Here is a 13486-nt window from a genome sequence, read left to right on the forward strand (position 1 = left end):
ATGTTATTGCCAAGTTGGAACAAGACTAGATGATTTCCGCTTCTGGCCACATAAACCATATATCCGTGTTACCAAAGGGTCATTTTATCCTTATAGTACATAAATTAGAAATATCTAATTCAAGTCAGTTGTCTCAAATAGAGACAAACTGGATATCAGCGAAGATTATCCGTGGATCTTGAAGTATGATAGTACCAGATAGACTCTAAACACTAAGCTCCAGAAGCTAACTAATGATTTTCTTAATTTCATAACATACTGCTTCCAATGAATTGATCAATCCAGATCAAGTGCCATGCATCTTCGGCATGATCATCGAAAGGCAAATGGGCAAAGACCGCAGTTCTTCCTATCTCAATGCTTTTACGGACCTATAATGTATGCATAGTGTCTCCCTAAGGTGCTTTTTTTTTTAAAAAAAAAAGAAAAAGAAAAAGAAAAAGAAAATATTTCCGGTGGTAAAGTTGAGGTCCTATTCTCTAGGTACGGGACTATTGAGCTATGCCAAGGGGGGTATAACATAATATCATGATAAAACAAATGAACTATACATTCCTTTCTACCGAATTTGCCTTTAAAGGGGTCTTACTTCATTATCACTATCTTTATTACTATATATGGTGTCATCGTGTCAGCCTGTAACCTCCAGCCTCGCCCTTGTATGAGTTTTTCCATGGGTAGTTAACAAAGATATGATTCGAATGAAACAAAAAATCCCAAATCGCTAGCTTCCATTCACTTCAATCTCAACTTCGGCCTCGCCAAGCATCAACACATCATTAAAGACATAGGAGGCATTCAATAGCCACTGTTGGCCCTCAGCATCATCGGACTCACTTTCGTCATCACAGATCTCACTATTCTGATCATTTTCCTCACTGGACCGCTGGACAAAAGAAATGACCTTGTACCGAGTTTGTTCAGCCAAGCTGCGGATACGGACTCTCTGGGTCTGCGTCAGCAGTGGATGACCGGCTCTATAGCCCGGAAGGAACGAGCCGGTAATTGGATGGACACCGGTATACATAGATGCGAAGATGACATCGAATTTGTGCAAGAGTATGAAGGTGCTGTGTGGGTCGAAGGCATAGGCCTGCAGCGAATTTTGAACGATGCCAGCCAGTGTAATCAGAGGCTCGACTTCGATAGAAGCTATATATACGTGCGTTAGATACTTTAGATTAAAACTCAGAGCTTTTGAACGAGTGCATGGATCGTAACGTTCAGCATCGAAATAACATAAATGGAGGACCTGGGACTCACGGGTCGACGTAGTCCAGAGCATATCTACTAAATGCTCCACATCACGCGCCAATGCCGCAAAATTCACGTACGGACGGGCTGATGGATCGGTCTCCGGAATATCCATGCCCATCTCGGTCTTTAATTGACGTAAATTGATCCGGTCAATATCAGAGCTTAAACGTTCGCGGAGCCGGGTTTCTTCCGCAGAGCCCGGAGTTATGGGGCTGTCTCGTTGCTGCGGAAGATTCAACGTAGGGTTCCATTGACGATCCGGGGTTCGCCCACCGTCAGCCTGGGCTCCGGACTCGGAGAGAGTGACCTCAAGACCATCTGATCTGGAGGATGGCTGATTCTGGCGTAAAGGGACATCTTCGAACTCGATATCCTCATCAGAGTCGGAATGGTTTTGGGACTGGCTCGGCATTTTTCGGTTGAGTAGCAAGGAAAGCAGGAGAAGCAGTAAGTGCAGTATCAGGAACCGAGGATATTTTGGGTCAAAGATGAATTTTCCAGATACCTACAGTCGGTAGATAGGCGTGGGAGATATATGATTGAAGTTGGATGAAGGCAGAGGTTACTGTTCGGACGTTCTTTGGTAGTGGGGCACAGGGGCATGAAGGGGGACGCCGCAGAGCTCAAGCTTCTTCGTCAGACGTTCCCACGCATTCTGTTCGTTCCACAACGGCCAGGGCGTTGTGGAACTTCATGATGCCTCAAGAGACAAACCGGGGTCGGGATCCCATGCCAAGCCTTGGTCTGTGCGGGGTCCAATCGGCTGGCTGGAAAGCCGCTCGTCATGATGTACAAGATGGCCGCTTTGAGGGCTATTAGTATTGGTGAATTCGTATTCAGCATTTCGACATGTTAGCGAGTAGTAAAATGAATTATAAAAAATGAACATTATGCAGCAAATAGCTTCCAAAGAGACCCTACAGCCCATGTATTGGTTAGATGGCTTCCCAGCATGCCTACATAAAAATAATATCAACTCCCACTTATCCTGAATTATTTAACCTCCGTTTGTAGATTACTGCGAGTTCAAATTATATGCAAGCTGGTGTGTTCTCACGAGTCGATTGGCTGGCTCTCTACATCATTAAATCACGGCCACTTGTCCACACTATACGGGTGTGGTATGTAGTAAACATATATTTGATGAAATGCTCGATAAATGCTACATATCAGTAATAGATAGTAATCAATGGCTTGACCATGCACTTGCAAGCAAACGAGCTAGCCAGTGAAAATTCAGTCACCGAAACCGTTGCCTCTCATAAATTGACCCAGTCGTCTATTGGAGTCAGCTCCAAATTGAGGAAATCGCTGTATGAGGATGTCCGCTTCCTTGAGCACCCCCACCACAACTTGCAAGTGATCGTCGAGCTGGCCAACATCGAGCTCACCCCAGACAACCCTGACTACGAAGGTGGTAGCTGGCATATCGAGGGACAACTAGCAAGCGGCCCTGTTCAGGTTCCGACCCCCCTCGTGTCTTCTTCACTGATATTGGAATCCTCAGAATGAACGCATCGCTGTATCAGCTATTTACTACTATGACAGCGAGAACATCATCCTCAGCTCCCTTGCCTTCCGCCACCGCGGCGTGAGCAACCGTCGGATGTCTCTTACGAGCAAGATCGGGACCAATTCTTGCAGCAAATCTACGGAATTTCGAAATAGGTCGATGGCTGGACCAACGACCTGATGACACAAGATTTGGGCAGCGTGGCTTCCGAGGAAGGCCGGGCCATCGCAAAATTCTGGCGCTGTTCCTCGTTGATCCTCATATGCGGGTTATCTCGTCCGCCAATGTTCCCCCGCAAAGGGAAGACTGGTGCCGAACAGAGCTTGGTCAAGACCAAGGCCAAACTCCAGCCCAGCATTCAAAGACGGCGGATATGGCCCAGGCAAAAGCCTACCGGTTTGAGTTGATGGAAGAGCGTGGGCGGAAGGCTGAGGGCGGAAGGCTGAGGGCCAGAATACCGCATTTCAGAAGGGCTCTTTCTCCCTCTGTGAGCACTAGATCAAACTGGTTCCGTTTTCAGAAATCCTTGTGCAGACTTGGCACAATGACACAATGATAAACTCGCATGTACCTGTAAAGACGTAATTTTGACTGTACTTGTTTGTTGTCGTTGTTACTATTAGCAGTTCAGATTATGGTTATCTCCAGACCAATTATACATGTAGTTTAACTATAATGAGCATCTTATCGAACCCTCAGACGGACTAAACCAACTTACTATTATCACCAACCCCTCCTCCACAATTTTAAGTCCCACTTAACACGACTTAAAAATTCAAACAGACCACGAAGCTTCTCGAAGACACTAGAGCCACCGAAACAGCCCACCGAAAAAAAAATTGGTCCCAAAAAAGAAACATGGTGGGGTGGAGGGGGGTCTCAGGTACCTACGAATTGCGTCCCAACCAGCTGGGCCAGGTTTCGTCCACAAATAGCCAATCTGTTGGGTATTGGTATATAATGGTGGTCGTTTGTAATGGCAGGTTTCGAGTGTGCGTCTCGTATGCTGGATACCAGACTGGGGTTTTTTATGTAACAACAGAAGCGAGTCTCGGACTTCTCTTTGGATAGAGCGTCGCGAACTAATGTGGATGCGAGCCCTGAAAGTGGACCCGTTTTGGGTCTTGGGGGCTACTCAGCCTCGGGCCTGAGCCACCGGCCCCCCTCCCTCCGGGGGGCGGACGTAAGTCTAGGATCATCCGAGGAGAGGCGGCAGTGCTTGCATATCCTACGCTCGACGGGCGTGGAGAGAGCACACGCACTATTTGCAGAGAGAGGAGGGGGAATTGATCAGGGCTATAGTGCTAGCTGCAGGAGCAGGAGGAGCAACCTTCGGATAACCGAGTTTGTGCCCTGTTTTCCGGATTCCCGGTGCGACGAAGCTGGTTTCCATGGTTCACGACCATTATTCAGCTGTGGATAATGATACAGACTGTTAAATCGTCATCCTTGTTTCCTGGTATTCCATCCCGAAAGCTGCTTGAAGACAAGCTAGGTAACAGATTCGATAAGTGTATGGCGAAATAGTTCCCTTGCGATGCTGCGGGTGAGATCATCTTCATATAACCGTCTTGGGAAGTGTGTGCGGGTTTTTACGTGACGCGCTAGTCTGAAACAATCTCGTCCAAGTCTGGGGACTCGGATCGATCTCCTCGACAGGAGATCAAGCTGATAGCACAATAATAACACGCCTAATTCAATACTCAATATTTCATAGTTTATCGCCTCGGCATTCACTTGGGCAATGCTGCAGGGGACTGCCAATGACAGCTTCCAGCCAAATAGGTTAATTTGAGTCTCCTCACGTTTCTATTGACTCTAGGTATACTCTGGAGAAGTATAATTTACCGATCGGTGTCAGGATGAAACCCATGTAAGGAATCTGACATCTTTTTGTGCAGGGCCCCTCGAGCATTCAATCAATAAAGGCATACCCTACCCAGTCCGTCGGGACCACAGTGATCAGTGATACACTCTGATCATCCCTTGCTCATACCACAGGGGAAATCCCGCTCGGCAGTTGGGGGAGTGGATGGATGCACAAAATGCCCAGAAGCACATGGGTGTTATATCCGGGTTCTTTCATCAGGTCTCTTTGGAGCTGCATGTATTCTAAAAGGTAACAAAAAAAATTAGCAAGTAAAATAACGCGTCGCGTCCCGCGTGTGCTGCCAAGCGACCGAAAGGGTGAGATTGGACCTGTCCGCCCGATCGGCTTGTCTTTAGATGTAATCATCTCTTCAGTACAACATCAATGATCTCGGACGAGGCAAATTCACTACTGGGCATGTTGAAAAGGGCGCTAACAACTCCATGGAACCTCTTGTAACAAACCCTCATTGAGACATCTTGACACGTCGAGAGGTAATTTAAATCTTGATCATTGCCAGACCAGCGCCGGCGTCGATTGCCTGCCCAATCAGCAAGAGCCGCCACAACAAACAAGGCCCATGGCTCTGAATTGACTTGTTATTTTCTTTTACTGTTTAGTTCTTCCCATTGCTGCTTATGACGGACGCGCACAACGTTGCGGGCATGTCCTTGCATGGCCCCTGCACCGACCAGGGTGTTACGGACATGGATCTGAGAACCTTGCTTCCAGAAGGCATTTTTTTGGAGGAGGGGGGAGCAGCCTCCGGAGTGCAGCGATTAGGAGCATGGGGTTACTTCAGTCGAGATGAGTGATGGTAATAACAATATGCTTATGTTTCAATATAGTAGGTTAATACATGGAATCATGCTGATCTCAAGATGGACTGCGACGGAAGGCACCTAGCATATAGTTCCCTTGTTGGGCGTTCGATCATGTCGCGGGACTCAAGATATCGGTAATCTCATGTATGGACGACCAGTCATGAAAGAGAAATACCAGTCGCGGCGACTTCCCATGGTTCCGTGGCGTCCGGTGGAGCAGGTTCCGTTTGTTCGCGGGCTTTTTGGGGCCTGTTCAGCTTACTTTTTGGGTGGCTCGACCAACAGAACCGGGGCCGGGACACGCCGCATCAATCCCAGCTGAACCGGGTCCCGTCTTGGGGGTATTTTTTTGGGCTGGCTGCCCAGAGCTAAATTTCATATGATGATGATGACTTCTCCTCGGTTATGGATTAATAATAACAGATCATCATCATAATCATCATAATCATCAATTATCATTAGGCTTCACAATGAGCACAAAAACGTAGATCTATATACAGTATAAAACATGCCAGGTGACTCAACAGAACCCCCTCCCTTTTCCTGATTCAGGCTATTTGAGATCTCATTCCGATCGTATTGGCGGTCAGGCACATGGGGCTCGTGCTCTATGTTGGGTGCCTGGTGGTGTAAGTGTTGGTTTCGGGGCGAGGATTGGGAGTTTATTTGTCCTGTTCAAGGGGTCAAGGGAAGAGGGCTTTTGCGACAAGTCACATCGCAAAGGATGGCGACAGATCGGTCCTTGCAGATTTCGTGCAGTTCCTTAGACTTTTTGGCCCGCTCGCCCACTTGCTACCCTCTCCTTCTCTGTATCCCGTTGTTTTTATTTTTGTTTTCTCTCTTCTTCGAGGGGTCTTAGTGGGTTCTTGGTTTGATCGCAAACAGCGCGCGGCATTGATAGAAAGAGAGGGAATGAGAAGAAAATAATCCTATGGTCTGTTAGCTGTAGATAGTACCCGTAACCCGGGCTCCATAGCGCTATAGAGCAACGAAAGCCATTCCAACTCGGATGAGGGTAGGATAGAAATGACGGGCTCTGTCATTTACCTCATTAATCTAATTGACCTTACTCTCATAGGCAGGATCATCCACACTGCAGAGCACCTTTTGAGCCAGTCGCTGCCCGCCTGTCCGGAGTTGTTTAACCTCGGGCGCATGAGCGGCTCCCGAGATCCTGGGACACCATAGCCCCCCGCATGTCTGATATCATGGTGCCGAGACAGCGAAAACATGATCGGATGTGCATAGTCTCCCTGGCCCTCGAGCGTATTCATCAGGCGAGGTGTTGCATCTAGTGATATTGGTTCAACCAAGAGGAGGGCCCGATTCATCGTGGATTTCTCGCTCCGGATCGCCCATGATGTAGTGCAACGTCCTCTCTCTTCGAGTATGAAAATAAAATTTTGTTGAGAAGTGTATATAGAGTTGATCCCAGTGGACTCTATGGTTCGTCCACTCCTGGAGTTCACGTTCGAGGGGCGCATGGAGTATACAAGTATAGCGAAGTACACAACCACGCTGGAGTGGACGAGCGGAACTTGACAATACCGTTGATACCGCGATATACCATACCATACCATACCATACCGTGTCCCGTCTTGGTACGGTCCTGCCCACTTTTCCCCCTCAGCGAACCGTCCAACCGGCTGCTCTTCAGAATCTGAGATTTCCATTCTTCATCGCTTTCTTTTCCCCTCCTCCAACTTTCCTCCCTCCTTTCCTAGTGTTCCTTCCACCTCTCGGTTTGCGGATTTCATTTTCGTGTGCTTCGGGAGTTGTGCTTTTTTCCAGGTCTCTCTCGCCTCTTCTCTTCGTCTCGTTCTTGTTTTGAGCTTTCTCAAGGTTCTTTCCAGATTCCCCTTGGTGAGTATTTCCATTTCTCGCTACCTGAAGCCTCTTTCATCATCGCATCCCCCTCTCTCTCTGCCCGTATCCCCCACCACCATGACAGCGACCACCACCACCACATCCCTTCTCTTTGACCCTTAGCATTCGGTCCGTGGAGCGCATGCTATGTCGTCGCGGCGCTTGCCTTATGTCGGTCGCATGGCTTGATCTGTACGTCGCTGCTGGGACTCCAGCTCTCGGGAAACGTCGCGCCGCCCCGTTCCGCGAAACCCTCGGTCGCTCACCCCATCCTCCATCTCGGTCGCCCTCATTGGAATCACCCACACTCTTGGTCGCATTGCATTTCTCAGGGCGGGGTGAGTGATGGAGTGGTATTGTCTGGGTTGTGGACGGTCGCAATTGCCGGGGGCGACGGAGATGGAAACCTAGACGGAAACGGCCGGCGCAATGTGCGGGAACCCCATCTTGAGAACCAGCCAGCATCCAACATCGTGTTCGGCCTTGCGCATCCGACTTGGGGTTTCTCTGTGCGTGGATTTCTCCGGCGAATCATCTCCACCACCTCCGATCGATCTACGCTCCCTCAGGCAGCGACCCTGGACTGGGCCATTTTGATTTTGTGTCTCGTCATGCCGGAGCCAATCTTGCGATTTTCCCACCGACGATCGTCTCGCATCTGCTTCTACTCCACCATCACTTCCGCCCCCAAATATCTTTTTTGATCTTCATCTTCTCTCCAATCCTCGGCGTGCGCGGTCTGGCTATCTTCCCTCAGCCTGAAGTCTCCTCGCCATCCACATTTCCTGTGTCTCACTCGCCTTCGCTTTGCCTCGCCTTAACTCTTCACGTGTTATCTGCTTTCGTGCGCCTTTGCGCCCACTGGAAGGTCTCAGTCCATAAAGAAAACTGTCCTAACATTCTATTTCACAGGAAACCTAACGCCCATCTCTTTGTTCCTGGGTTTACGAAGTTGTGCTCGTTACTTACGGTCTCTCCTTACGACTCCACGAAGTTCTTCAGGCCGTTTTATATTCTTACGTCGTCTTTCGGACAAGTTTGATCTTTGCACGCAATGTCTTTCCAGAACTTCGATTCCTTCCCTAACCAGGCCGACGCTGGCGCTGCTGCCCCCGGTGCCCCGGCCCCTGCCGACACCACCATGACCGGCCAGGGTGAGGCTGGTGCTCCCTTCCAGGGCGCCGCTCCTGGTGAGCCCGCGGCTGCTGTTCCCCAGCAAGGCGCTGATGGCAAGACTACCCTCTGGTATGTTTCGATATTACAACCTCTTAACCAAGGGATGGCACCATTCCCTCGGAGAGAGCAATTACTAACCTTATTTCAGGATGGGTGAGCTTGAGCCTTGGATTGATGAGAACTTCATCCGCAACCTGTGGTTCCAGATGGGTGAGCAGGTCAACGTCAAGATGATCCGTGACAAATTCTCTGGGTAAGACCATGATCCCCTCCACTGCAGCCCCTGTCTATCTTCACAGAACTCTCCCAAGATCCTAATGTTGGTAGTAGGAGCAATGCTGGATACTGCTTTGTCGACTTCGCCTCCCCGGCCGCTGCCGCTAAGGCTCTTTCCCTGAACGGCACCCCCATGCCCAACACCAACCGTGTCTTCAAGCTGAACTGGGCTACCGGCGGCGGCCTTGCGGACCGCAGGTAAGCTACAATCTAAACTATTGTCTTTCGAAAGATATTGGCTTACCTGGTTTTTTCTTTCTTCCCTATCAGCCGTGATGACCGTGGCCCCGAGTACTCCATCTTCGTTGGTGACCTCGGCCCGGAGGTTAACGAATACGTCCTTGTCTCGCTTTTCCAGAGCCGTTTCCCCTCGTGCAAGTCTGCCAAGATCATGACCGACCCCATCAGCGGCATGTCCCGTGGCTACGGTTTCGTCCGCTTCTCGGATGAGAACGACCAGCAGCGTGCACTCACCGAGATGCAGGGAGTCTACTGCGGTAACCGTCCCATGCGCATTTCCACTGCCACCCCCAAGAACAAGGGCCCCGGTGTCGGCGCTGCCAACATGGGCATGCCCGGCCCTGCCGGCATGTATCCCCCGATGGGTGGTCCCCCTATGGGCTTCTACGGTGCTCCCCAGCCCATGAACCAGTTCACTGACCCCAACAACACAACCGTCTTCGTCGGCGGTCTGTCGGGCTACGTGACTGAGGATGAGCTCCGCTCTTTCTTCCAGGGCTTCGGCGAGATCACCTACGTCAAGATCCCCCTGGCAAGGGCTGCGGTTTCGTTCAGTTCGTCCAGCGCCACGCTGCCGAGATGGCCATCAACCAGATGCAGGGCTACCCTATCGGTAACTCCCGTGTCCGCCTGAGCTGGGGCCGTTCCCAGAACAACTCTGGCCCGGCTGGTAGCCCCTACCGTCCGGCTCCCCCGCCTCCCCCCATGTACCCCTCCATGGGCATGCCCCCGGCCCACCAGTATGGCGGGTTTGCCCCGATGAAGGTTAGCAGTCACCCTGGCAGCCCGGCCCCCGAACACTCGTGAGTTATCAGGCTCGGTCGGCTGACTACCCTCTTCTCTTCCAGTAAGCGCGTTCTTCTTTGATTGAAAGCACCAGCAGGAGTTGTTTTGCGTCATTCCAATGATGGGTCCCCTGTGTCATAACAAATTTGCTATTTCCTTCCCCCTGGTTTCACACTGCCCCGAAGGCTTCGAGCTCTATAGCTCTTGATGAGCATTCTTCTCTTCCCTGTGCTACGCATTTCCGTTGAGCGCTTTTATCTTAGCAAGATCTGAGTGTTTTCTTCCCTGTTTCTCCCACTCTTATCCCCTTTTCTTTTCCTTTTCTCCTGGATCTGATTATTTTCCGCTTCTTTCTGAACGCTGCTCTACTTTTTTTTTTCCTCTTGTATCTCCAATGCCCAATTTCGTACTACTTCTTTTTCTCTTTATCTTCCCTAACCTATCTCAATGCCCCCTCCCTCCCCCCTTTGCCCTTCTCCCCCATACTTATGCTATCCTGCTATTCTCTTTTTTTTCGTCCCCGCCCTAGGGGTCCTGTTCGCGTGTAACGAAAGTCCCGTATTGTTCATGCGTTTCTTCTTTACTCTATACTCCTTGGGCAGGCCTTCTGCGAAAAGTTCCAACATTTCAGTCGCAACTCTTTACCCTTCTTTCTCGTCCGTATTCTCCTTTGTCTGTTCTCTTCCATCCAGCAGCCAAATTGAATTATGTTCGCTTTGAACGTCTTGCGTTCTGCTTTCTTTTTCTTCTCGTTGGATTGCGTCGTCTTTTTTAGACTGATACCGGTTTGTACAACACGCTACTTGTTTCGTGCGTCTCTCCGCGTTTTTGTCGCTTCCTATCTCTCGCCACGACCGTTCGGATGCGCTCCTTTGAACTATGCCTGCATGGACTGGTGCTACTATTCTTTTATTTTTTTTGATTGCCGTTGGAATTTCTCTCTTGGCAAGGCGCTTGCGTCTGTATCTGTAGCTCCAGACTTACCTTTGTCTCTCTCCTTTCTTCTTGAAGTTCTTTATTCAAGACCTTTGTCAGCTACCACCTGTCTGAAGGGCTTTCGTGTCGAGATCTATCAACTATCTCTTATCTTTCTTACTCCTTTGCTTCTTCGGTCCATACCTATCATGTTACTTGCATCGGATGTGACGCTCTGGCAATTTCTTCGTACTTCTAACAATGTGTTGGAAAAGCGAACTGGAGAGCCAGTGCTCAGTCAGAGGTTGAGTTCTTTCTTGAGCATGAAGTGTTATAGAAGGTAATACGCATCCCTTTCTGTTTACTTGGACTAGTCTGTCGAGTTGAGTTGCACAAGTCCATGTGTTCTTGTAGATGGCCAGGCCTAGGGTTTTGTTCTTGTCCACGTTAGACGGCGTTAATGGCGGTATCACTGGCGCTTAAATTGCTTCGCTCTTGCCTCTTTCTATTCTCACTTGCCCCAACTTCCCAACTTTCTTTTTCCTTAAATAAATTCCTCCGCCCGGATCCTTCAAATCTTAATTCCTTCGGCACCTTCCTTTTTCTCCGGCTATCAATCATATTGGCACCAAATTGATGTGAGAGGAAGAGCTCTCGAGGCCTGCGGGAAACTCTATAAGCAGCACCTCGTTTGTTTACCGACAGACAGCATCAATCTCATCTCCCACTCCATCATAACTCTCATCACCGTTTCCCACAATGCGCTACGAGAATTGGGATGTGCTCCTCTTCCCCGAGGGATCGAAAGTCCCCGTTCAAGAATTCAAGACACAATGCTTCGTCACCAAAGACACCGACTCGCCCTACCTCCACAACCCCACGATTCTCGGCCCATCAACCTACTTCCCCGTCCAAAGCAACTATGGCCAGCTACCGGTGCTAACGACCTTCGTCCCGAGCATGCCCAAAGACAGTCCTTTCCGGGTCTCCATCCATAGCTGGGAGAAGCCCCGGCCCAGTCGCTTGATCGAAGGGCTGATGCAACCGGAGGACCTGTTGCTCTATGAAGCGCGCGTCTTTGTAGACGGCTCATGTGTTGCGTGAGTATTGTTTGACAGGGTGCAAGCCTAAGTTTCTCGGGCTAACTGCGGTCGAATAGAGGAGGGGTTTTTGGCCAGAGGTCGGCGTGGCCATATATTATCGGTAAGTATGGAGAGTTCCCTGGTCCGCTACAACAACCCTGTATGCTAATTTTCCTTTCATGAAGATCTTAGTTCTCGTATGTGCTCGGTCAATCTCCCGCCTCTTTCCCTGGGACTTGTGAGTTAACTGCATCCGCAGACATCGATCGTGAAGGCAATCAGGATTGTCTTCGTTTCCCGGCTTTTCATCCTGAGATCTTGGACCAGCGCCATTGGGATGCAGGGGACCCTTTTGGCCGCATCCGAGTTGTGGTTGCCGAAGGCTTCGCTCGTCCGCATCGCTCTCCGCCCTTCGAAAGGGTCAAAGATGTCCTTGTCTTGTCCTTTCAGCATGCGCCTCTAAGTAAGGAACTCGTGGTTTCCGTGCGGGAAATGAGAATCTCTGCTAACAGGGCGAGGTAGATATTCTTGAATATTCTAATATTGCGTGGCCCAACCCTAGTATGTGGGCTCAATTCGCGACCCGAACTTCTTACAAGTACGACTATATGGCAGGTTTCGATGACATGAAGGCGCCTGACGATCTTCATGGGCACTCCCCCGGCAAGTCTGATTCCCGCGCTGCACCCAATACTAGCAGTCACTCCAGTGGAAGTCAGGCTGTATACAATGCCTGGGCTCCAAACCGCGCTTTTCCCGTGCCCATGTCTCAGTGGCCTTCCACCCAAAGCTACTCCGGAGACCCTCGATGGGGAACCTATCAAGCTCGCTATCAGGAGCCTTTCATGACTGAACCAATTGCGGACCCTTTCATCAATGAGTCTGGATGGCATCAGCGCGCTGCTCGTTCATCTCGCGAAGATGTTCCCATGCCTGACTATTCCAGTTCTGCCAGCAGCCGCCCCATCTCGAGTATGACCGGCATTAGCTACGAGCATAGTAAACAGCCAAGCATGACAACACCCCTGGATGAAGAACAATACAACTTATTGATTGAAGCCCTGACACCCACCAAAGCATCCACTGTCGGGATCCGAGTGCCCTCCAACACCCCCTCCACTGTCCCCGCCGGAGCTCCTCAGTCATCCTTCAAGCCCTCTTCCGCAGCCAAGGCACGCAGGGCGAGTTATTCCCGCAGCACTACCCGTGGCTCCGTCCTTCGAGAGATCTCACAGTCTAGTAATAGTCCTCGTGATATCTCTGGTTCAAGCCTGAAGTCCAATACTTCTAACAACCCTGCCGATCGAGACACCGCTTCCACCAAGATTGGATCAAGCCCCAGTGCCAACGTCAAGGGCAAAAAAGAGACCGCAAAAGAAAATGTCAAAGAAAGCCCCAAGAAGAAACTTCCCGCCAAGGAGAGGGAGCTGGAGATTGTCAAGGAAGTCAACCTTGATGTCCCCAGTGAAATCGATGTGGAGCAGCTGCTGGAGCACGGAGAGGACAAAGACAACAAGGAGAATGAGGAGAAGGCTGATGATATGGCAGACAAGGAGAAGGAGAGCGTGGTGAGCAGTATTCTGTAGGGGAGAAGAGCTGCGTTTCCTGGGATATTATTAGCTTTTGCCCTATACTTCAGTATTGATACCCCCTAAATAGCGTATGAAACCCATGGAATTCA

General features: G+C 50.1%; 4 protein-coding genes across 4 annotated transcripts; 3 read left to right on the top strand and 1 right to left on the bottom strand.

Annotated features, from left to right (window-relative positions):
* Nucleotides 1–724: 724 nt before the first annotated feature.
* N7462_000215 (uncharacterized protein) lies at nt 725–1669 on the bottom strand (the record flags this gene model as incomplete). Its single annotated transcript, XM_057071941.1, has 2 exons — nt 725–1152; nt 1264–1669. 2 exons carry the CDS (start codon nt 1667–1669, stop codon nt 725–727), a joined length of 834 nt encoding a protein of 277 aa, XP_056938471.1.
* A 788-nt stretch (nt 1670–2457) lies between these two features.
* On the top strand, nt 2458–3177 carry N7462_000216 (uncharacterized protein; the record flags this gene model as incomplete). Its single annotated transcript, XM_057071942.1, has 3 exons — nt 2458–2718; nt 2765–2848; nt 2926–3177. The coding sequence occupies 3 exons, from the start codon at nt 2458–2460 to the stop codon at nt 3175–3177; spliced, it is 597 nt and encodes a 198-aa protein (XP_056938472.1).
* A 5207-nt stretch (nt 3178–8384) lies between these two features.
* N7462_000217 (RNA-binding protein) lies at nt 8385–9829 on the top strand (the record flags this gene model as incomplete). The annotated part of the gene is given in 5 exon segments (XM_057071943.1): nt 8385–8575; nt 8655–8759; nt 8837–8980; nt 9053–9566; nt 9578–9829. 5 exon segments carry the CDS (start codon nt 8385–8387, stop codon nt 9827–9829), a joined length of 1206 nt encoding a protein of 401 aa, XP_056938473.1.
* A 1653-nt stretch (nt 9830–11482) lies between these two features.
* On the top strand, nt 11483–13391 carry N7462_000218 (uncharacterized protein; the record flags this gene model as incomplete). The annotated part of the gene is made up of 4 exons (XM_057071944.1): nt 11483–11823; nt 11883–11926; nt 12065–12268; nt 12328–13391. The coding sequence occupies 4 exons, from the start codon at nt 11483–11485 to the stop codon at nt 13389–13391; spliced, it is 1653 nt and encodes a 550-aa protein (XP_056938474.1).
* Between the last annotated feature and the right edge of the window lie 95 nt (nt 13392–13486).

The sequence above is a fragment of the Penicillium macrosclerotiorum genome (genome assembly GCF_028827735.1).
Source record: "Penicillium macrosclerotiorum strain IBT 26536 chromosome Unknown utg000001l_segment0_segment0, whole genome shotgun sequence".
Lineage (NCBI taxonomy): Eukaryota > Fungi > Ascomycota > Eurotiomycetes > Eurotiales > Aspergillaceae > Penicillium > Penicillium macrosclerotiorum.